At 34.9% G+C, this 19891-nt stretch overlaps 5 protein-coding genes across 7 annotated transcripts; 4 read left to right on the top strand and 1 right to left on the bottom strand.

Annotated features, from left to right (window-relative positions):
• Positions 1–4545: 4545 nt before the first annotated feature.
• LOC104785899 (uridine nucleosidase 1) lies at positions 4546–7190 on the bottom strand. Its single transcript, XM_010511186.3, has 9 exons — positions 6651–7190; positions 6212–6327; positions 6047–6106; positions 5738–5920; positions 5555–5659; positions 5371–5467; positions 5169–5276; positions 4947–5082; positions 4546–4850 (listed from the first exon to the last, which is right to left on the bottom strand). Exons 1-9 carry the CDS (start codon positions 6754–6756, stop codon positions 4742–4744), a joined length of 1020 nt encoding a protein of 339 aa, XP_010509488.2. The 5' UTR covers positions 6757–7190; the 3' UTR covers positions 4546–4741.
• A 2656-nt stretch (positions 7191–9846) lies between these two features.
• LOC104785898 (zinc finger A20 and AN1 domain-containing stress-associated protein 4) lies at positions 9847–11323 on the top strand. Its single transcript, XM_010511185.2, has 2 exons — positions 9847–10229; positions 10429–11323. Exon 2 carries the CDS (start codon positions 10499–10501, stop codon positions 10997–10999), a length of 501 nt encoding a protein of 166 aa, XP_010509487.1. The 5' UTR covers positions 9847–10229; positions 10429–10498; the 3' UTR covers positions 11000–11323.
• A 452-nt stretch (positions 11324–11775) lies between these two features.
• LOC104785897 (GDSL esterase/lipase At2g36325) lies at positions 11776–14889 on the top strand. 2 transcript variants are annotated; one of them, XM_087513227.1, is made up of 5 exons: positions 11776–11962; positions 13221–13445; positions 13745–14025; positions 14227–14530; positions 14599–14889. In XM_087513227.1, the coding sequence occupies exons 1-5, from the start codon at positions 11911–11913 to the stop codon at positions 14799–14801; spliced, it is 1065 nt and encodes a 354-aa protein (XP_087369353.1). In that variant the 5' UTR covers positions 11776–11910; the 3' UTR covers positions 14802–14889. The 2 variants fall into 2 exon arrangements, with proteins under 2 accessions (XP_087369353.1, XP_010509486.1); XM_010511184.3 differs by lacking the exon at positions 11776–11962 and adding an exon at positions 13023–13121.
• A 279-nt stretch (positions 14890–15168) lies between these two features.
• On the top strand, positions 15169–17122 carry LOC104785895 (CASP-like protein 4A3). The gene is made up of 3 exons (XM_010511182.3): positions 15169–15837; positions 16081–16216; positions 16735–17122. Exons 1-3 carry the CDS (start codon positions 15305–15307, stop codon positions 16927–16929), a joined length of 864 nt encoding a protein of 287 aa, XP_010509484.2. The 5' UTR covers positions 15169–15304; the 3' UTR covers positions 16930–17122.
• A 67-nt stretch (positions 17123–17189) lies between these two features.
• LOC104785896 (uncharacterized) lies at positions 17190–19677 on the top strand. Of its 2 annotated transcripts, none has more exons than XM_087513225.1 (5): positions 17190–17724; positions 17815–18105; positions 18230–18337; positions 18429–18776; positions 18868–19677. In XM_087513225.1, the coding sequence occupies exons 1-5, from the start codon at positions 17539–17541 to the stop codon at positions 19486–19488; spliced, it is 1554 nt and encodes a 517-aa protein (XP_087369351.1). In that variant the 5' UTR covers positions 17190–17538; the 3' UTR covers positions 19489–19677. The 2 variants fall into 2 exon arrangements, with proteins under 2 accessions (XP_087369351.1, XP_087369352.1); XM_087513226.1 differs by having other exon boundaries at positions 17250–17724; positions 18898–19677.
• The last annotated feature ends 214 nt before the right edge of the window (positions 19678–19891 follow it).

The following is a 19891-nucleotide window of genomic DNA, read 5'->3' as shown; positions in this document are numbered from 1 at the left end:
CACTACTTGCTTACATCAAAGGCAATGATAATTAATAAGTAGGGGAGGTGTGTGTGTGTGAGTCATGAGTCATCTCATCCATCTTATTATTTGTTAGGAGAGTTTGAAATCACATTTTTGCCCCCATATGGTTTGGTACTTTGGTTCTTCTCTTCATCTTTTTGTATCTCTCCGTTTCTTGCGGATGTGAATAATTATGATTAGCCTTAAAAAACTATCTTTTGTCCTTTAAAATGGTTTCTTCTATTTCCTTTCTCTTTTACAAGTCATCGTTAACAGTTCCGATGATTGTAATGTGACATAAAAAAGGTTGGTATTAATGCTTTATCAAATATTTTTAAAAAGATTCAACAATCACTTATGTTTTGATAAATAGTTGTGTAAACAAGTACTCTTATATCTATATAGTATTAAATAGTTATGCTACATTAATTTGTTGTATGTGTAGGACATTAAAATGTATGGTCTTGTATGTTAGATTGTGTGAGTATGAAACTATTTCCCACTTTTAATCATTGTAATTTGTCATCATTTCGTCCCTTTAGAACTTTATTTCTTTTTATGTTTTGGGTCTCCATAAGGTAAAGTGCGTCCATTTGCATTGCATGGAAACATTATCATAACATCTTCTATTTTTTTTTTAAATATACAACGAATATTTTATAAAGATTTTGTGGGGTGGAGCACTAATGATATACATAGGTCTGAAGTATATTAATTAAGAGATAGAGTGGGCTCTTTAGCCTCTTTTTGCAGGTGACACATATATAGCACACAGATGAATGTATAATACAAACTAATGATCAAAATCCATTTATACACTTTCAATTTATATATGTAATACTACTTACAAAATTTCTTTCAAATTTTAAATTGATATGTACACTGATCCTTTTTTTTTCTTCTACATATTTGTTCATACACGGTTTGAATAAAAAATTTCCTTAAATCAGGGCAAAAAAAAGAAGTAATATATATTCTTGTTCTCCGATCCGGATTTACGATCCTTTTTTTTGTTAAATTATCATTATTCATAGTTTCATACGGTCATACCTTTTTAATATATACGATTTGGACGGTTATACTTTGTTTTTCAAATAATCCTCAATCACCTTAATGAAGTTTATAAACTTGTGACTCAATTATCTTATCAACATGTGTCAGGAATTTGTAGTGCTTCTATCTACGCCCACTCAAGTTTAACAAATCATGCATCTTTTTTGCATGGTGTTTTGGAACTTGCCATGCAAATTTTTAAAAATTATATATCAATATGGTGGGATATAAGTTTTTTTTTTTTTGTGTTCGTTTAGTAGAAAATTTTATAACCTTAACTCTAGAGTTTTTATCTTGTTCCTGTTAGTTGTGAAGGCCTAAATTATTAACCTCAGATAAAACTCAAAATCGTGACAAGGAATACTCAATTTTCTTAAACAAATGTTACGTTCAACCAAACAAGCTATCTAAGTTTTAAAATTAATTATTTATCAAACCAAAATTAAAATTTATTCTTAGAATTTATTATTCAAGCATTGCGCTTTCTCCCTGCATTTTGGGGTTCCACTTTGTTTTGTTTTGTCTACACATTTTTATGGTTACTGATTTTTAATTTCATAAAAGGCAAAAAAAGTTATATAAAATGAATTAATATATAGGAAGATATAAAGAGGAAGCATCGTGTTAACTTTGCTCTCTGGGTGTTACACTATCGTGCAAAATTTTATCTTTATGCACATGCGCTACTTTATATTAGGATATATATAAACTATTAGGTGTAACAACTAACAAATCCATCTTTGTTTCCATGTTATGTGGATTCATGGATTTTTCCCACAATGAATATTCTTTTAAATATAAGTTCGTTTAGTGCACATCTATTTGTAAACGTAAGTTATCAAAGGGACGAATTTATACCAACGTTTTAGTAACTCCATGAAATGTGTTTATGCAAAATTATGGTGGAGGCCGGAGGTTTTCCTAGTAGGTGAAAGTTGGTCGTTGGAGAGTTGATTAAGGCCCTATGTCCCGGAGTAAACATTAATCAAGATCGCTCAAAACACTTAATTATATTCCAATATTGAAATCATATATAAGAGGTTCGGAAAGGGATTAGAAAATATGGCATAAAGCATATAACATGATGTACGTACGTCCGTACTAAGTTTAGTGTGTTTTCAGTGTTTTATCTCACTAAAATGTGAGAGAATGGTTATTGGATTGACTTTAGGATCGATTTGGATGAATCAGCCTCTCCCTTAAATGATCATTCAAAATTTAAATTTATCAGATAATTTTAATTCGCATACTATATGTATGAATCAACATATTATGCGACTTATTCCTATATTAAATTGGCTTACATAGTAGGTTTCTTCATGAACTCACACGCGTGTGTGATGGCATCATCGGTTGTCATATGTGCAAAGTGCATTTGTTTCTGCTACGTTCAGTAGATTTCGAGGTTCAGTTAGTACATTCATGTGAAACGGTTAACGACATACAAGGTGATGTTAGAGTTGAACCCATGCGGGAGTGTCGAACACTATAAGTGGTCACAACGTTAAAGTAAAGATCTACTATCTTTTTTTCTTTTTTGCACTCGTTAAAGTGTAAAGATCTTGTTGCTTAAATTTTTACGTGCATGATATATATACATTAAAAAGTGCATGAAATATACCAAGTTTGAAAATTAGTAGGGAAGGCATGAATTAAAATAATCGATTAATTTATCATCAATAATATGCGTTTGATTTTGTAAGAGTTGCCTATAAACTAACTCGATATTTATACATCAGAAAACAAACTAGATATTGAAATAATTTGCACCTAGAGGTGACAAGTGGATCGTGTATAACTTCAAAGACCTTTTTCGGCTAGGTCTGGCTTAGTGTTTGAGCCAATGAGAATGTAAAATTCATGGACAAACGATAAGGTCTGGAATTAAAACCATACAAAAAATATGACTAATCAAATATTTCATCAAGTCTAGTGTCTCTAAAGCTGAAAACATTATAATCCAGTTCTTCAACATCTTATAAATTGGGTCGTAAGTATAGAGTATAAATGAGTTGAGTAATAAATGAAAAACCTAAGAGAAGGGAGACAAAATGGGTCTTAGGTAATCACGAATTAGAAGTAGGAGTAGCTGCCCAGTCTCATAGTATAATAAACACCTTCTTCTGTAGCATCCAATGATGACAAACAAAACCTCTCTAATTATACAAAGCCCTTTATTCTCTCTTCTTTTTTACTCCTTTTTCTAACTAGTGCAATTATCCAATTTCTACTACTTTTTCAGCGTATCTTAAATACCATTTACTCAAAATTAGTGAAAAGGGGGAAAAAGAAAAAGAAAATCTGACCTCATGATTTAAGGAAGTTATTGAGTCAAGGACGACCAAAAAAAAAAGAGAAGATATGGAGTTAAAATGCCAACAGTATGACATTTAATAGTACACCACTAATTTTAGAGATGAAATTTTTTATGTATATGAATATTTTTTACCCTCGGTAAATCACTTTTCAAAATTCAGAATCAAATAATTTACTCTTACATCTCATCTCACTTCCGATATGAGATTCTTAACATTCCCAAAATCAAAAAGTTAAAAAAAAAAAAAAAATTATTCAACCAAATATTTCGTTTTTAAGTGTCCCAACTGTAATCAGTTTTAATTTGTTTGCAAGACCTCTTTACATGTGACAAAAAAGTATGCTCACATTGATGGATGATGCATACACATATATTTACTGTATATAGTTTGGATGTAATAAATGATTTACTATTTTCTTAATCGATTAAAAATATTTAAAGGGAAAAAGAGGTAGAAGAAGTACTCATGAGTACTAGTCCCCGACTTCATCATGATGATGATCAACATCATCCACAATTTTTGCCTGTAGATACAACTATAATCAGTTTTGTTTGCAAGACCTCTTTACATGTGACAAAAAAGTATGCTCACCTTGATGGATGATGCATACACACACATTTACTGTATATAGTTTGGATGTAATAAATGATTTACAATTTTCTAAATCGATTTAAAGATTTAAAGGGAAAAAGAGGTAGAAGAAAGTACTCATGAGTACTAGTCCCCGACTTCATCATGATGATGATCAACATCATCCACAATTTTTGCCTGTAGATACAATTATGCATAGTGAGCCCCAACTTGTTAGAACCATCTCTCATTAAATCCTCCTCCTCCTTAGTCTACCCTCTTTCACATGTTCCCACTCTATTCATTTTCCATCATAATGAAAACATTTAGATATTATCTTGATTGGCTGTGATTTATCAGCTAGCTACTTGTTATCATTGGCTGTGAACATACATTACGTGACACACTTGACACTTGTTGTTGTTCCTTCTCTCCTACTTGTCAACTACATTACTTTTCCGATACAGAGTTCGATTTATCTATCAAATTATAAGCCTAGATATCTAAATGTTTTCATGTTTCCACTTTTCATATTATCGATCTTATTGAGGAGACAATAACAGTTTCCACCAGTGAAAGCAAAAAACAGAGAGACAGAGACTAAGGAAACAAAGATAGTTTTCATTCATTAGTTTCTTTAAAAAAAATCCAATATACGTGGTACCATTTATACAGATCAAATACAGAGGATGAAATTGAGATCCAAGTTAGAACCAGAAGAATATGAATGTGATGATGCCATTATCAAATGAATATTCACACATTCTAAACGAGACTGTGACTTGGAACTCATCTTTTTATGGCTTCATCAGCTTTGGTTTGACATATTCCAGAACTCCTTCTACGTCGACTGTCCAAGCCACTGATATCGGTGAATATCCTACCCACGGATTGCTTCCGTTCCATCTGCAAGTTCCCATCAAAACCGTTATTTAGTAAAATGTCAAGAAGATTTCAAGTGCTTTTCTTATTTTGTTGAAGAAGATAAGTTTATTAAAAAACCTCTTGAGGCCTTGATCCATGAGCGTGTGGCCAACGCATATTCCTTGAGTTTCCACCCGTACGACACCTTTCTTGTATGTGAATAGATCAGGCCGTACAACAGCCACAAAGCTGACTGGGTCGTGGAGGAACACACCTGAAACCAGCAAACAACAAAACTTTTAAAATCAAAAACTGCAATATCTAAAGCATGTTTGGTTGTGATCACAGTTTCTTGCTTACCGTAAACACCATCAGATTTGACGTGCCAATCTCTGTAGAAATTGCACATATCGCTTAACAATTTAGCATGTTTCCCCTTGGAGTTACGCAGCTGTAAGAGGTCATCATCTGAAATAGATTAAAAACAGACACTTACTTTTTACAGGCTTTTATAATATGGAATCAAAATGCTAAAGGAGATGGATGGAAGAAGCTTCTTCACCTGATAGTTTAAGTTGGGTTGTGATGTTTATACCAACAACAGTAATATCTGCTCCAGATGTAAACACAACATCAGCTGCTTCCGGGTCACCATATATCTGCATAGAGAGCAGAGACCAACAAAAATGAAACTGGCATTTTCTTTTTCACTGACAAAAGAGGTTAGAGGGATGGGAGGGGTTTACATTAGCCTCAGCTGCAGGATTGACATTTCCCAAAGAAAAGAAGGCTCCACCAAGAACAACAATTTTCTTCACCTTACTAGCAAATGAACTATCGCGTTTGATGGCCTGAAACAAGAAAAAAACTTGTAATGGTCAAGACACAAATCATATATTAAGATTAAAGGAGGGGTTTATGATTCTTACTAATGCCAGGTTGGTTAGAGGTCCGAGGGCTAGAATGGTGACTTCCCCCGGGAATTCTGAGACCTTCTCATCTAGAAACTCAGCTGCACTTTTCTCAGATTTCGTTATACTTGGAGGAGGAAGTGAGACATCTCCTAGTCCATTTTTACCGTGCACAAAATCAGCAACACGAGGAATTCCACCCTGAATCCAACACACACCAAAGCCAGAAGTTCGAGCTAAAGTCACAAACGGGTTGACTTGATTCCCATATCAAAGATCTTGGCATAAATTAGGTTCAAATCCTAATCAGAGGAGAGAAGATGGTACCTTTAAAGGCTCAGAAGTACCTTCTGCGACAGGAACATCAGGGAAGCCAGCAATCTCACACTACACTTTTGCAAAAAACAACGAAAAGAGATCACAGACACATCCCAAAACATTTCAAAACAAGTTGTAATGAGTGAATAAATGATGGCATTGTACAATACATACCAGGAGTAAGGCATTACGAGTAGCATCTTGTGTAGTAACATTCCCAAACACAGTAGTCAATCCTAATATCTCCAGCTCCGGTGTTTGAAACGCCATCATTATCGCCATACTATCATCTAGTCACACATAATATATACACTAATAATGTTAGAACTGATCTTACAATCCACAATCAAACTCATTTGCAACAAAATAAAAAAGTCAACATACTTAAAAAAAGAACAATTTCCTCTAAATCTTTCTATCAAGCAAGCATCAGAGCATAAAGATCCAAACTTTTCAATCAAATAAAGTCACCATCTTGAGATTTCGATTAGACTCTAACAAAGTTGGAAGCTTTCTGAGGTTAAATCCTAACAAGCTCATCATCTAAGATCCATTTACTAAAACTTAATCAAACTCATCAAAAAAAAACAGGGCAAAAGAAGCTCACACTCACCGATTCCAGGGTCTGTATCAATAATGAGCTTCTCACGCTTGGAAGAGATACCGAAAACGTCACCGTTTGAGATCTTACCATTACAATTCTCCATACCACAAGCCATCTCTCGACGACGACGGAGATATAATAAAATCAAAAAGGTTTCTCACACCGGAATTATAAAACCTCTTGAAAACTCTTTCCGGATTTATAGGATACGTATCAGATTCAGAAGGGTCTCACCTTTTACTTTCCAGAATCTGTTAAACACAAGTTTTAGAAAGAAGTATATACCACAAATTTAATTTTTTTTTTTTTTTTTAATATAAGAGAAAGAAGAATGGAAGTGGATTAGTTATGAGATAAAAACAAGATTTTTATGGGAAAGAAGAAGACGAATTTGCTGAGTCGTCCCGTCCAGCCACGCTTTTCTTATTTCTTTTCTTTTCTTGTTTTTTGGATTGTGACAGATTGGTATGATTATTATTTGTTTCAATTTCACTCTAATTGAGATTATCCCTAACTTTTTTTTTTTTTAATTTAAAAGCCATATTGTCCATTTTTTAAATCTTAACCCACTCATGCTAAACTTATCTTTCACGATAAACCCTGGAATATCTTCAAAAATAATTCTTTTTAACTTTTTATAAAAAGATTTTTTAAAAAATTAATATAGCTTTTTTGTTTGTTTCTAGATTAAAATGTAACTTTTGTGTGATTTGGACAGTTTGTTTAAAGAAAATAATAATAATGGAATAATCAAAAGAATAATAAAATAAGGATTCCATAGAATAAAATATATTAAAAAAATTACTATTGGATTGGGGAACTTGGGAGGAAGAAACCTAATTATTGTCAGATGTGCCAACTAGAGAGAGCAAATTGTTATTTTTTTTACATATGTCACCAACGACGACGACACGTTGACTAGACGTTTTTTACGTTCACGCATCTCCCCCCGATCAAAAATAATCAATCAATCATCTTCTTTACAGATTTCGACCTAACCAATTATTATTCCAGTTAGAGTTATTATTCTTCTATATGGGTTTACTTAGAATCTTAGCCCAAACTATCTTGGGCCTATATATGTACCATTTATAGGTATAACTTGATACTACTAGACCATGAACGTGATTTGTCCAAAGAAAGTTGCTGTCATCAGTTGTATGAATGTCCCAACCTGTGCATCAAAACCATCAATCTGTCAGTATATATTTTGTGTCAGCCAGAAAGGAATGTAAAATAATCGAATTAAATTTAGGATTATTCAAAATTATGTACGATATTTATAGATGCATATATCTTAAGGGTAATCTGTTTTTGGCGACTCTAAACTTTGCCTGAAAGTTTTTATCAGTTAAACTATTGACTTTGTTTTGTTGATGGTGGTTTGTGATATTTTTTCTCCAAATTATTACGATTACATTGTCTATATATATATATATATATATATCATCTCTTAACAACTAACAAGAATCTATCCTCCACTCAATCTTTATGTGCTTAGGTAAATCATTAAATTTAAGGGTTACTGAACTGTAGAATAAACCCAATAATGGGTTAAATTAACTTTCCCATAAAGAAGAATTATAATGGTATCTCGACTCAGAAAGCACCAAAATTTGAGATCTGTCTAACTGCCAGAAAAAAAAAAAAAAAAAAAAAAAAAAGGAAAAACACATGTGGTGTAGTCAAACCATGGATAATTAGACATATCGACTAAAAGTTTTTCTACAAGTAATCTCACATTCCTATTTCCTAACATAAAGAATAACTATAAAATTATTGTGAGAAATGTTAGAAAGAAGGGGAAAAATGTTATAAAAACCATGCAGTAAGGAAGAACGATGACATGAAGTATTTTACAAGATAATCATGCAAGATTCCATTACTACCGAAACGAAAGGAGTCATCTCAAAACAAAATAAAAGTAAGGCCATTCATAATTAAGAAAAAGAAAAACCTAAGTTTTGGTGGGCGACATGCTCGGAATCAACAATGGTGCTATTGAAGATTTGAAGTTATCAAAAAATGATACGAATGCTCATTCACATGGCTAAGGAGTTGTATTTTCTTTTCTCAAGGATGTATGTATCCTCTTTTTCAGGCTATATTATACGGCATAACTAAATATGTAAAATCACATATAAAAGGGGTCATACGTAACATCCATATATATATCGAGGCAAGGCCGGAACCAATAGCAAATACATGCTCGTGATATATTTAAATCGAGGCATGCACCTTAAATAGTACATACAGAAGGATTGAGAAATCTGCCCGAACACATGTACAGATAATTAAATTAAAGACTTGTGAGGAATAATAAAAGAGAAAGACACAAACGAAAATTATAGCCGACATAAAACCAATAATGAGGGTTACATGTCAAAAGAAATCATAAACCAACAAAATTCGAAAGTAAAGTGGGAACATGGGACGGACGAGAGAATCTTGGCGGCCGTAAATGGGATTTATGCCGATTGTTATATAGCCCAACCTCCTCCATTATCTCTCTATTATATAAACAAGGTCCGGATCGGTTGAACCGGTGGGGTTTTCCATTATATTCGATATCATGAAGAAAAAAAAGGTTCAAAAAATCTATAGAGTCAGTCCAGTTTGTAAAGAAGTTATCTATAAAATATTGTGTAGAAACAATACTAGAAAAATCACATAAAGACTTAAAAAAAGTTATAAACCACTAAACTATATATATGGTTTGATATAGTGATAAAGAAACTAGTCACCTTGACAAAGACTTGGATAAAATGCAACTTGGTACCAAAAACAGTGATATATATAATAACTTATCAAAATGGAAAAAACAAAAACAAATATCATCCGATTGTGGGCAAATTTTATTGTTGGTATATGCCCCATATGGTGGTGACATCGGAGGGTATGTGCACATACACAAGTATATTACTAATATTATATCAAGTCTGATTGAAGAGGAGAGAGATGCTAGAAGATAAGATCACTAGTGGATCAAGGAAAGAAAGGCTAGACTTCAAATTTGGCTCCTCTTCCAACCTGTCTTTTTCACATATTTTTTCTTAGCACGCAATACTACATTTTGTAACATCCATACACATTAATTCCAACATATAAAATCATATAAATTTTAGGTTTATCATATACTATTTCTTCACTTGAGAGGAAGAAATCAAAAGTTACATAGGGACAGTCCATGGTAAAAGAAAAAAATGATCCAAATTGAAAGAAAAATGTCTTGACTTTTGAATATTTTGTGTTGTAGATTAATATTCCGAGTTTTGTGGTATAAATCATATCATAAAACACGGTTTCAAAAAATCAATAATAGAATTTGGCACCAAACAAACAAACAAACAAAACATTATTATACATATAGAAAAATAGACCTCTCTCAAACAAAAGAAAAAAAAAATATCATAGAATTAAAGAAAGATTATAAATTTTAATTTGTCCTCCAACCATACCATACATCATCATCATCGTCTTCATCTCTCTGTTTTAAGCATATGATATATATTGCTTCTCTCTTCTCTTATCTCTTCTCTCTCCGTTTCACCCCATTATAGAGAATCCAGTGAATCAACCAACAAACAGGTAACAACAACAACACCAAAAAAAAAACAACAATCTCTCTCTCCTCTTTTTAAATCTCACAATCTCTCTTCTGTGTTCTGTTTTTTTATTCATCTCTCTGTTTTGGTTACCGAGAAAACGCAGGAAACATTTCTTGCAAAAACTCTCTCGGTGACCATTTTTACCTAATCTTATTTTTGTTCTGTCTGTTCTGTTTCAGATTTGATCACTTCTTCCTCCTACAAAGATCTGTGTCTTTTAAAAGAATTGTCGAAAGATAAAAATATATTATGGCGGAGGAACATAGATGCGAGACACCAGAAGGACATCGTCTATGTGTAAACAACTGTGGTTTCTTCGGAAGCTCAACAACGATGAATCTCTGTTCAAACTGTTACGGCGATCTCTGTCTCAAACAACAACAACAAGCTTCCATGATATCAACCGTCGAGTCATCTCTCTCCCCTTCTCCTACTCCTTTGGTGATCGCACCTGTCCTTCACGATAACTACGCGGCAGAATTAGAGATCACGATCCCGACGAAGAAGGAAGAGGAGAAGAAGCCGATTCAAACGTCGACGGAGAGTCAGCAGCAACGGCCGAACCGGTGCACCGTGTGTAGGAAACGTGTGGGGTTAACCGGGTTTATGTGCCGGTGCGGTACGACTTTTTGTGGGAGTCATAGGTACCCTGAGGTTCACGGTTGCACGTACGATTTCAAATCTGCGGGTCGTGAGGAGATCAAGAAAGCTAATCCGTTGGTCGTTGCGGCGAAGCTTCAGAAGATATGAGAATCGGAGGCAGCGGAGGAGGAGGAGGAGCCGTTGACCCGCGATTTCGTAATTTTACCTTGAGAATGTTCTCGGTGGATCTCAGCCGTTCATTTATGTTTAAAAATACTTTTTGTATTATGGACACAGACGTGTCAAGCGGTTAAGGCTGAGATGGTTTCGTCATGAACTTTCAATTATTTTCTCTTTTTCTTTTTTTTTTTTCCTTACGAAATTAAAGTTTTTAATTATTATTATTATAAATTGTGTGGCTTTTGCTTGTGTAAAAAGGGGGAAAAAAAAAGAAAGAAAATATATAAAATTGTGTCTCGCTCTTTTTGAGAATTTGTTTTATACCCCCCGAGTTACCGACAATTTAAAGGCGGTTTAAATTCTACTAACCTTTTAACCGGTTTAGTCGAGCCGTTCAGAGTTTGGATATTTGATATGGACATTAAGCTCAAAATGTTTGTAAGCTTTTTAAAAAGGTCGGATCCATACCGTTAAGGACGATAGATGCATGCAGTAGTTTCGAATGTGTGGGCTTATTTTTATCTAAACGGTCAGCCGCCACTCGTGCTGCCTTTTGGGAGGGTGAGAGAAAGAGAGATTCCATTCAACTTCTCTAGAATTACTTGAGGTTGCATGCGTCTAAAGAAAGCCTTAAAGGTCCAACTAGTCTCCCCAATTACGCATGCTATCAAATATGCACAATCAGTGATCAAGGTTGCTTGGAAAAAAACAACCCAAATTGCCTTAAACATATATATGTGCCATATTTGAAAATATTTTGCCTTAATAGCAACAATGAAAAAAAAAAAAAAGACAAATGTATATCACCAAAGTGATTCACCTTATCCACAAGTACATTAATTTGTGATGATCTCGCAAAAAACCTATCCAATATAGCAAACACAATTCGCCACCAGTCCATGAACCATAAAAATTGCGTAAATGGTATGAACAAGGTAGAGGTTTCTGAAGGTACGTAAGTTTTGGGATCGAGGTACCTAGGATTTTGGAACATTAAGACTTCCATTTTTTCTTTTTGTAATTTACCCAACTATATTGGCTGTTTTCGAAATGGTTATTTATGAGAGTGTATTCGGGAAGATACCATGTGGTCGGTGTTTTACAAAGCTTTCGATAATTCGTTTTTATGCATGTTTTTTCCTTTTCCGTATGTTGGATCAGTCCGAAATATGTTGTTCAACTAGAAATTCTATGCTAATATATTTATTTTCAAATATTTTGAGCTGCATAAAACAAAAGGTCAAGTTATATAACTAATTAAAAAGAAATCAGAACACACTTCGAAAGTTTTAGTATATGGATAGTTAGAGTTCTCAACTAGTTGAATAATTATACTCTACAAAAAATATGTATTTCATATTTTTTGATCATTTTTATCAAATTAAGACGACTAAAACAAATTAACTACTTCTCGTCAAACAATTATTCCCTTTCTGTTTACATTGGGTCCAAATAACATGAAATGTCTAAAAGCATTTTTATCTTTAAATCAACACTTGATGATGAAGACCCACATAAACAAAAAACTAGATACAAAATACTTCAAATATATTTCATATTGATCTTATCAAAACATATTTATAATTTATAAGAGTTTTAATTGGATGAAGAAAGTCATACAAATGAACAAAAAAATTTATGTTTCTTTTTGTCAAATAATATTACTTTTTTTTGGTTTATTCATATTAGGTGATAGTCAGAAATGTTTGAACAAAATCTTCAGAACAATAAAAAGATCTAGTACAATATATTGCATATTTCATAAATCAAACTTAAAACTTGTGCTAAGAAACAAAAAAAAAAATCTTCAATAAAACTGGCAAGAAATATGGAAAAATATCTAAAACATGAAACTGGTGACACACAATATGTTTCTTTAAGAAACACAATTTATTCAATGCATGGAAACGGCTAAAATTGTTAAACCGTAAGCCAACATAAAAATCTAATAAGCCTCACACGCAAACTGGCTATCTCCTCGATTACCTATATATACGTTCAAGCAGTTTCATACCTATTCCATGCATAAACAAAACAATTTTGACCATCATGATGAACATATCTAAACTCACTCCTTGGTTTCTTTTCTTGTGTCTGACTCTTCTATCAGGTATACATATATAGCTTTTACTTTCTTCTTTTTGATCTGGTTAATTAATCTGTATATTTAGTTTAATTCATATTTGTTGTTGTTTCTTAATCGTTCTAGATTACAAGGTGAGAGGTTCAATATCTCCATCTAGCCAGAAGCCACGAGAAGGTGGCATTTTTGGTTTCAAACCTAAAACGTTGTTTGTGTTCGGAGACTCGTTCGCTGACACCGGAAACACACCTACTATGATCGCTGCCTCGTGGAAGTTTCCCAACGGAATCACTTTCCCGGGAAGGCCTACTGGTCGGTTCACCGATGGTCGTGTCTCCACTGATTATCTCGGTATGAAGTTCTTTTTTGCCAATAAAAATCACATACCAAACTACACCTGTGATTGTGGTTGCGTGTTTGATTATAGTTTGAACTGACTATAATGTGCGTAAGTCCTATAGTTGTTTTTATTGATATATTAATTAGTCCGAAAAATCAATCTGGAACTGACGAAATGTAGTGATTTATTGAAATATTAATTTATAGCGGTTAAATTGTATTCGTAATCAAGTTCATTATAGTTTGTTTCTAAATATTTACTACATGAAACATGTAGTTATTTACTTTGGACTCATATTATATACATGTAGCGAAGTATATTGGACTTAGAAAGCCGTGTGCATACAAATGGGGCAGATTCGGACGACCGAGACAAGCAGTCAAAAGAGGAATGAATTTCGCATTCGGTGGAGCTGGCGTCTTTGACACAATTTTCAAAGTAGTTCCTAACGCAAGTGTGCAGATCGATTCGTTAGAACAACTCATCCGGAGAAAAGTTTATTCATCGGCCGATCTCAACTCCTCCGTCGCTTTTTTCAGCATCGTCGGCAATGACTACCTTACTTACAACGGACGCAACGGTTCCGAAAAGGTATAAAAATCGTCTACGTTTCGATTAGGGTTATCAAAACTAATAAAAATTGATTGGTGGTCAAATTAGACAATGTTATGATTTAGGATTTTACATTCAAAGTTGAGCTTTTCGAGTTTAAAGTATAGTTAGGAAATTAAATTATTTTGTTGACTATTTTTTCTAAGAGTCTATCTACAAAATATAAAATGTGCATGGCAGGGTCGTCCAGCTTTCATAAGGAGAGTTGTGAAACAGATTTTGTTGGATGTGAAGAGAATTAAGGATTTAGGAGTAAGAAAGGTTTTGGTGGCTTTATCCCCACCGCAGAAATGTTTGCCAAAGCTTGCCACTCCTAAAGGCGGCTGTGACACCAATGACACCTCGACGTACCTTCACAACAGTCTTCTCCGTGAAGGACTGATCAAACTAAACGATAAGATGATTAAGAGTAATGATAACAGTTTCCTCGTGTTTGATCTCTACAATGCTTTTGTGACCATATTCAAGAACAAAGGAGTTCCAGGTACGTTATTTTTTTTAATTGTGTTGAAGTCCAAAAAAGAGGTGTATACGAATGTTTGGTTTGGGCAGGAGTTTCGAGATTTCCGGAACCATTGAAGTCATGTTGTCCAACAGAACGAGGCAAATCTTGTGGCGATGTAGGCATACATGGTGAAAAGTTGTTCACTCTTTGCAAAGATCCAAAATCATTCTTCTTTTGGGACAATGTTCATATCACTGACCAAGCATGGCGTTCTATATTTTCTCTTCTTCTACCTGATTCACAGTTTTGAAGTAAATAGATCAAAAATATATTCAACACAATTATCATTTTAATGATGTATGAGATTAATGAAATGTCTTCATAATGTTTTTTTATAACGATGTATCCCTTGCGTATATACATCAACGAAGCTAACATTAAATCAAATTCCGACCAAGCCATTTATTAGCTAGAGTCAAAACCAAGGGGCAGACATAGCAAATCAAAAATTTAGGGGAAGAATATTAAAGAAACAAAACTACAAAAGCAGCATACTCCCGAAAACTATAGGTACGAATTATCAAAATTAAAAAGTAATGGGGCAATATACTAAAAAGACCAAAAACATAGGGGGGCAAGTAGACAAAAGAATCTTGGAAAGTCTTCTAGTTTTGTTTGATTCTCATAATGACTTTTCCACTTTTGTTTTGTTCCTTTTTCGCTTCAATTTCACGCTTTTTTCCTAAATTCGATTCTGTGCTTTGTTAAAATCCTCAAACTCGTTTTTCAAAAGGTTTGATTTTTTTTTTTCCGATGAGATCTCCGACTAAGACGACACCGTCGATGTCTCCATCTTCAATTTCGACGGTGAAATCTCCACCTCCGTCTGATACTTCAATGGCCATAGTAGCTTTCGACAATTCCACTGGTCACCTCTCTTCGTCTCCATCGTCGCCACATTCTCTTGATCATTCCAGTGAATCGGAGAAGGAAGATGAGAAATGTAAACCCGAGAGTAGGAGAGACAAGAATCATTTGAAGATTGAGGAGACCCCATCTCCGATTGTGGTGGTTCACAATCACAATCACAATCACAATCGCTCTGTTAAAGAAGTGGTGACGACGAGGAAGAGTGCGAGAGTTGGTTCAGGGAGAAGTAGTGGGCAACGATCTGGAGCTGTTTCGGCTATCTTGAGAAGGTCTAGGAGGGAAGAGGTTGTAAAGTTTTCAGCTTTAGGGTTTCGGTTAAGTGAGGTTGTGTTGGCTTTGATTTCGTTCTCAATCATGGCTGCTGATAGAACTCAAGGTTGGAGTGGTGATTCTTTCGATCGTTACAAGGAGTACAGGTATGATTCTGTTTTGTGTTTGTGCTTCTTCTTCTTGTTTAGTTGGTGATGTTTCTTGAATCTAGAGTTTCAGGGTTTAGTTTTAGGGTTTAGGGGTTTAGAATGTTCAAGCTCAGTCACTAATGTTGGGGTATTTGATAAGCAGTTTGTGTGGTTCAAGTCTTATGTTTTGGTTGAACTATTATGATTTGATTTTGAGACTATACTGATATCTATGTGTTACTTTTTGATATCTGGTGACAGGTTTTGTCTGTCTGTGAACGTGGTTGCTTTTGTTTATGCTAGTTTTCAAGCATGTGACTTAGCGTACCATCTGGTCAAAGAGAAGCACTTGATTAGCCATCACCTTCGACCTCTGTTTGAGTTCATCATAGATCAGGCAAGTCCTCAACTTACTATTAGTCGCCATTCTAAAGAGCCTTATCTTGTACTCTCTCTATGGTATTCCTTTGTTACTTTCGTTCTTGTATAATCAACTTGGTTGCACTTCGGTGGTGAGAAGACTTGGTCATGGATAATTCCTTGTACTTTGACTTGCACTTTCAGCTGGTATGACCTTGTCTCCTGTGAGTCAAAGAAAAACACTTTGTGGTCAAAGTCCAATATTGTTACACTCATCAACTGAAACCTTTGTTAACATATAGCATATGTGGAATAGGATTTATCTTAGAGTTAAGGAAAAACATGGTGAAAGTGACTGCCTTACTTGTTTGACCAAGCTACTCTCTTCATTACATAATTGAATCTCTAAAGGTTACTTTTCAAAATAGCAAGCTCTCTAAGTCTACTGCAAAACATTTCAAAACCATACATAAACGCAGATCGAATTATGTATACAAAAGGTTTGTGTTCTGAAGAAGAGTAGTTGCTTTTTTTTTGTGTGTTGTGTGCTATCAGGTACTTGCATATCTGCTTATGTCTGCATCAACAGCAGCAGTGACTCGCGTAGATGATTGGGTTTCAAACTGGGGAAAAGACCAATTCACTGAGATGGCGAGTGCCTCGATTGCTATGTCCTTCTTAGCCTTCCTTGCCTTTGCTTTCAGTTCCCTCATTTCAGGTTATAACCTCTTTAACCAAGACTCTCTGTGATCCTCCCTACTTCTTTTTGTATAGCTTTCCACACTCCCTTGTGTGAATGTATAATAAGAAAAAAAAGATCAATATATATCTTAGCATTGTAATTATTGTTATAATATTATTGAATTTTTGTAGACTATAAACGTTTCCCAAAACTATGTAATCTTTGAGGTTAGTAAGAGAAGGTTAGTAAGAGAAGCATAAACCCTATTTTTGTCGTTGTTGTGTTGTCAAAGGTTACTAAAACCTGAACATATCTTAGCCAACTAATCAAAGACCAGAGCACAATGTTCTCGATCGTATAGTGTCATGAGACCTCAAGAAGGTCACACAATCTCAAAAAATAAAATTGAATTTTCAAGGGTTATTCTTGTGATTTGTGAATGGGTAGAGGGTAGTTTAGTCATTTTACATTTTGGACTCTCGGACTTCTCCTACGCCTGGAAAATATCAATCGTCGCCGAACAGTAAAGAAAAAGTTATGTGCTTTTGGTTCGTCTCTCTGATGAGGGGTTTTAAATAGAGAGGTAGAGAGAGACGCAATTCTCAGTTTGAGACAAAGCTAGGGTTTTTTAGTTTTTCTCACACCCAAAGTTTCAATCTTTCTTCACCGAATCAAGAATGGTTGCTACGAAGAGAGTTGGTGATCATAGCAACTCCAGCTCGGATGACTCCATCACGAGGAAACGTGACGATGATCACAGGACGAGAAAGCAACTGAAGACGACGACGACAAAAACTACATTGAAATCTTCCTCTGCTTCAAAGATGAATTGGTCTAAAAACGATGAGCTTGTCATTCTCGGGGTTAGTAAACTCTCTCTTTTGGCTCAGGTTGTTGTTGTCTAGTACTTTTATATTCTTCTTTTAGTTTACTGTTTTGTGTGTGTGAAATAGGGTATTGTGGACTATGAAATTGAAACGAAATCGAGTCACGGATCCGACTGGGCTGCGTTGTACCTTTATGTAAAAGATAATGTAGAAGCGAAGTTTTCGAAGAAGCAGTTCATTGATAAAGTCAAGAGGTTGAAGAGAAGGTTTATATATAATCAGGAGAGAACTAACGATGGGAAAGATGTTTCTTTTACTGATACTGATGATGATGAAATCTTTAAATTGTCAATGATGATTTGGGCCAAAAGTGAAACAGAACATGTTGTTTCTAATGAGGATATGGACCAAGCTAAGGTGAGTGTGTGTTCGTTCTGTTTCTACCACCAATCTCCTTTGCTACTATCTCAGAACATGATGTAAAAAATAAAGTTGTATTACGTAATGTGTAATGATTTTTAATGATCTTGTTTTGAATAAGGATGTTCCTTCTGGGGAGCAAGAGGGTAAGAGTGTGCCTTGTGCGGAGCAAGAGCGGGTGAGTGTAGAAATTGATAATGGTGAGAAAGAGAAATTGGACCAAGCCAAGGTGAGTGTGTTTGTTCTGTTTCTAATGCTTAAAACTTGTATTTTACTAATGCTTAATGAATTATTGATCTTGGTTTCTTGTTTTGAGTAAGGACGTGCCTTGTGCGGAGCAAGAGGATAAGGATGTGCCTGGTGCGGAGCTAGAGGATAAGGATGTGCCTTGTGCTGAGAAAGAGGATAAGGATGTGCCTTGTGCTGAGAAAGAGGATGAGGATGTGCCTGGTGCTGAACAAGAGGATAAGGATGTGCCTTGTGCTGAGAAAGAGGATGAGGATGTGCCTGGTGCTGAACAAGAGGATAAGGATGTGCCTTGTGCTGAGAAAGAGGATGAGGATGTGCCTGGTGCTGAACAAGAGGATAAGGATGTGCCTTGTGCGGAGCAAGAGCGGGTGAGTGTAGAAATTGATAATGGTGAGAAAGAGAAATTGGACCAAGCCAAGGTGAGTGTGTTTGTTCTGTTTCTAATGCTTAAAACTTGTATTTTACTAATGCTTAATGAATTATTGATCTTGGTTTCTTGTTTTGAGTAAGGACGTGCCTTGTGCGGAGCAAGAGGATAAGGATGTGCCTGGTGCGGAGCTAGAGGATAAGGATGTGCCTTGTGCTGAGAAAGAGGATAAGGATGTGCCTTGTGCTGAGAAAGAGGATGAGGATGTGCCTGGTGCTGAACAAGAGGATAAGGATGTGCCTTGTGCTGAGAAAGAGGATGAGGATGTGCCTGGTGCTGAACAAGAGGATAAGGATGTGCCTTGTGCTGAGCAAGAGCAGGTGAGTAACGAGATTGATAATGGTGAGCAAGAGATGATTGAAGAAGATGGTGTGGATGAGTTAGGTGTTATGGAGGATACACTTGAGTCTGTGATATCGTTTCAAAGTTTAGCTAAAAATGGTGAGAAAGATAAGAGTGAAGAAGATGGTGTGGGTGAGTTGGGTGTTCTGCTGGAGATACTTGAGGCGGATAAATTCTATCAAAACTGTAGTAAATATCAACAAAAATTACTGCGTCAGAAGTTGGAAAACGTTGGAGCTGAGAGAAGAAAAGAGCTAATCGACGAGTGGAAAGCATTGCTTGTTCAGGAGATGAAATTGAGTATCAAGAAATTTAATTTCTTGGCAAAGATTGCAAACGCAGGAGTAGGAGTTTCTCCTTAAATCTGAAAGTAAGAAAATGTCTGCTTTTGGAGTGATTTTTATGTTTTTAGATTTCCTTGTACTATTGCTTTGGTTTGTGTTTTAAGCTTATGTTAAAAGGATTGTGGCTCCTTTTGTCTTATGGTTGTGTGTGTGTGTGAGTGTAAGTGTGTGTAACTTGTTATATCGAGTAATCCTTTTTGTTTCTTTTTTGGAATGACTCAACAACCCTGAACACTTGCCATTCTCACTGTTATTTCTTCATTCAGCTCATCATCAAATTAGTAATACTTTAGTGTCATAGTAACATTTAGAACTTTACTGCATCATATTCGTTTTGGGCTATAGGCTTAAAAAACGATTCTTTAGGCCTTACTACACTATTCTTGTTTTTCTGGTGTCACAATCAAGAAAGAAGAAGACA

The sequence above is a fragment of the Camelina sativa genome, chromosome 5, assembly GCF_030686135.1.
Source record: "Camelina sativa cultivar CO46 ecotype springtype chromosome 5, ASM3068613v1".
NCBI lineage: Eukaryota > Viridiplantae > Streptophyta > Magnoliopsida > Brassicales > Brassicaceae > Camelina > Camelina sativa.
This window is presented reverse-complemented; position numbering and strand designations above follow the sequence as displayed.

What these genes read in the sequence shown, in the direction of transcription:
- LOC104785898 (XM_010511185.2), top strand. Translation starts at nt 10,499, where the DNA reads ATGGCGGAGGAACATAGATGCGAGACACCAGAAGGACATCGTCTATGT.
- LOC104785897 (XM_010511184.3), top strand. Translation starts at nt 13,061, where the DNA reads ATGATGAACATATCTAAACTCACTCCTTGGTTTCTTTTCTTGTGTCTG. An exon ending in TGTCTCCACTGATTATCTCG is followed by an intron (nt 13,446 to 13,744) that starts GTATGAAGTTCT and finishes ATATACATGTAG; the next exon opens with CGAAGTATATTGGACTTAGA. An exon ending in CAAGAACAAAGGAGTTCCAG is followed by an intron (nt 14,531 to 14,598) that starts GTACGTTATTTT and finishes TGGTTTGGGCAG; the next exon opens with GAGTTTCGAGATTTCCGGAA.
- LOC104785896 (XM_087513225.1), top strand. Translation starts at nt 17,539, where the DNA reads ATGGTTGCTACGAAGAGAGTTGGTGATCATAGCAACTCCAGCTCGGAT. An exon ending in AGAAATTGGACCAAGCCAAG is followed by an intron (nt 18,338 to 18,428) that starts GTGAGTGTGTTT and finishes GTTTTGAGTAAG; the next exon opens with GACGTGCCTTGTGCGGAGCA. An exon ending in AGAAATTGGACCAAGCCAAG is followed by an intron (nt 18,777 to 18,867) that starts GTGAGTGTGTTT and finishes GTTTTGAGTAAG; the next exon opens with GACGTGCCTTGTGCGGAGCA.
- LOC104785899 (XM_010511186.3), bottom strand. Translation starts at nt 6,756, where the DNA reads ATGGCTTGTGGTATGGAGAATTGTAATGGTAAGATCTCAAACGGTGAC. An exon ending in GTACTTCTGAGCCTTTAAAG is followed by an intron (nt 5,921 to 6,046) that starts GTACCATCTTCT and finishes TGTTGGATTCAG; the next exon opens with GGTGGAATTCCTCGTGTTGC. An exon ending in AACCCAACTTAAACTATCAG is followed by an intron (nt 5,277 to 5,370) that starts GTGAAGAAGCTT and finishes AATCTATTTCAG; the next exon opens with ATGATGACCTCTTACAGCTG.
- LOC104785895 (XM_010511182.3), top strand. Translation starts at nt 15,305, where the DNA reads ATGAGATCTCCGACTAAGACGACACCGTCGATGTCTCCATCTTCAATT. An exon ending in GATCGTTACAAGGAGTACAG is followed by an intron (nt 15,838 to 16,080) that starts GTATGATTCTGT and finishes ATCTGGTGACAG; the next exon opens with GTTTTGTCTGTCTGTGAACG. An exon ending in TTGAGTTCATCATAGATCAG is followed by an intron (nt 16,217 to 16,734) that starts GCAAGTCCTCAA and finishes GTGTGCTATCAG; the next exon opens with GTACTTGCATATCTGCTTAT.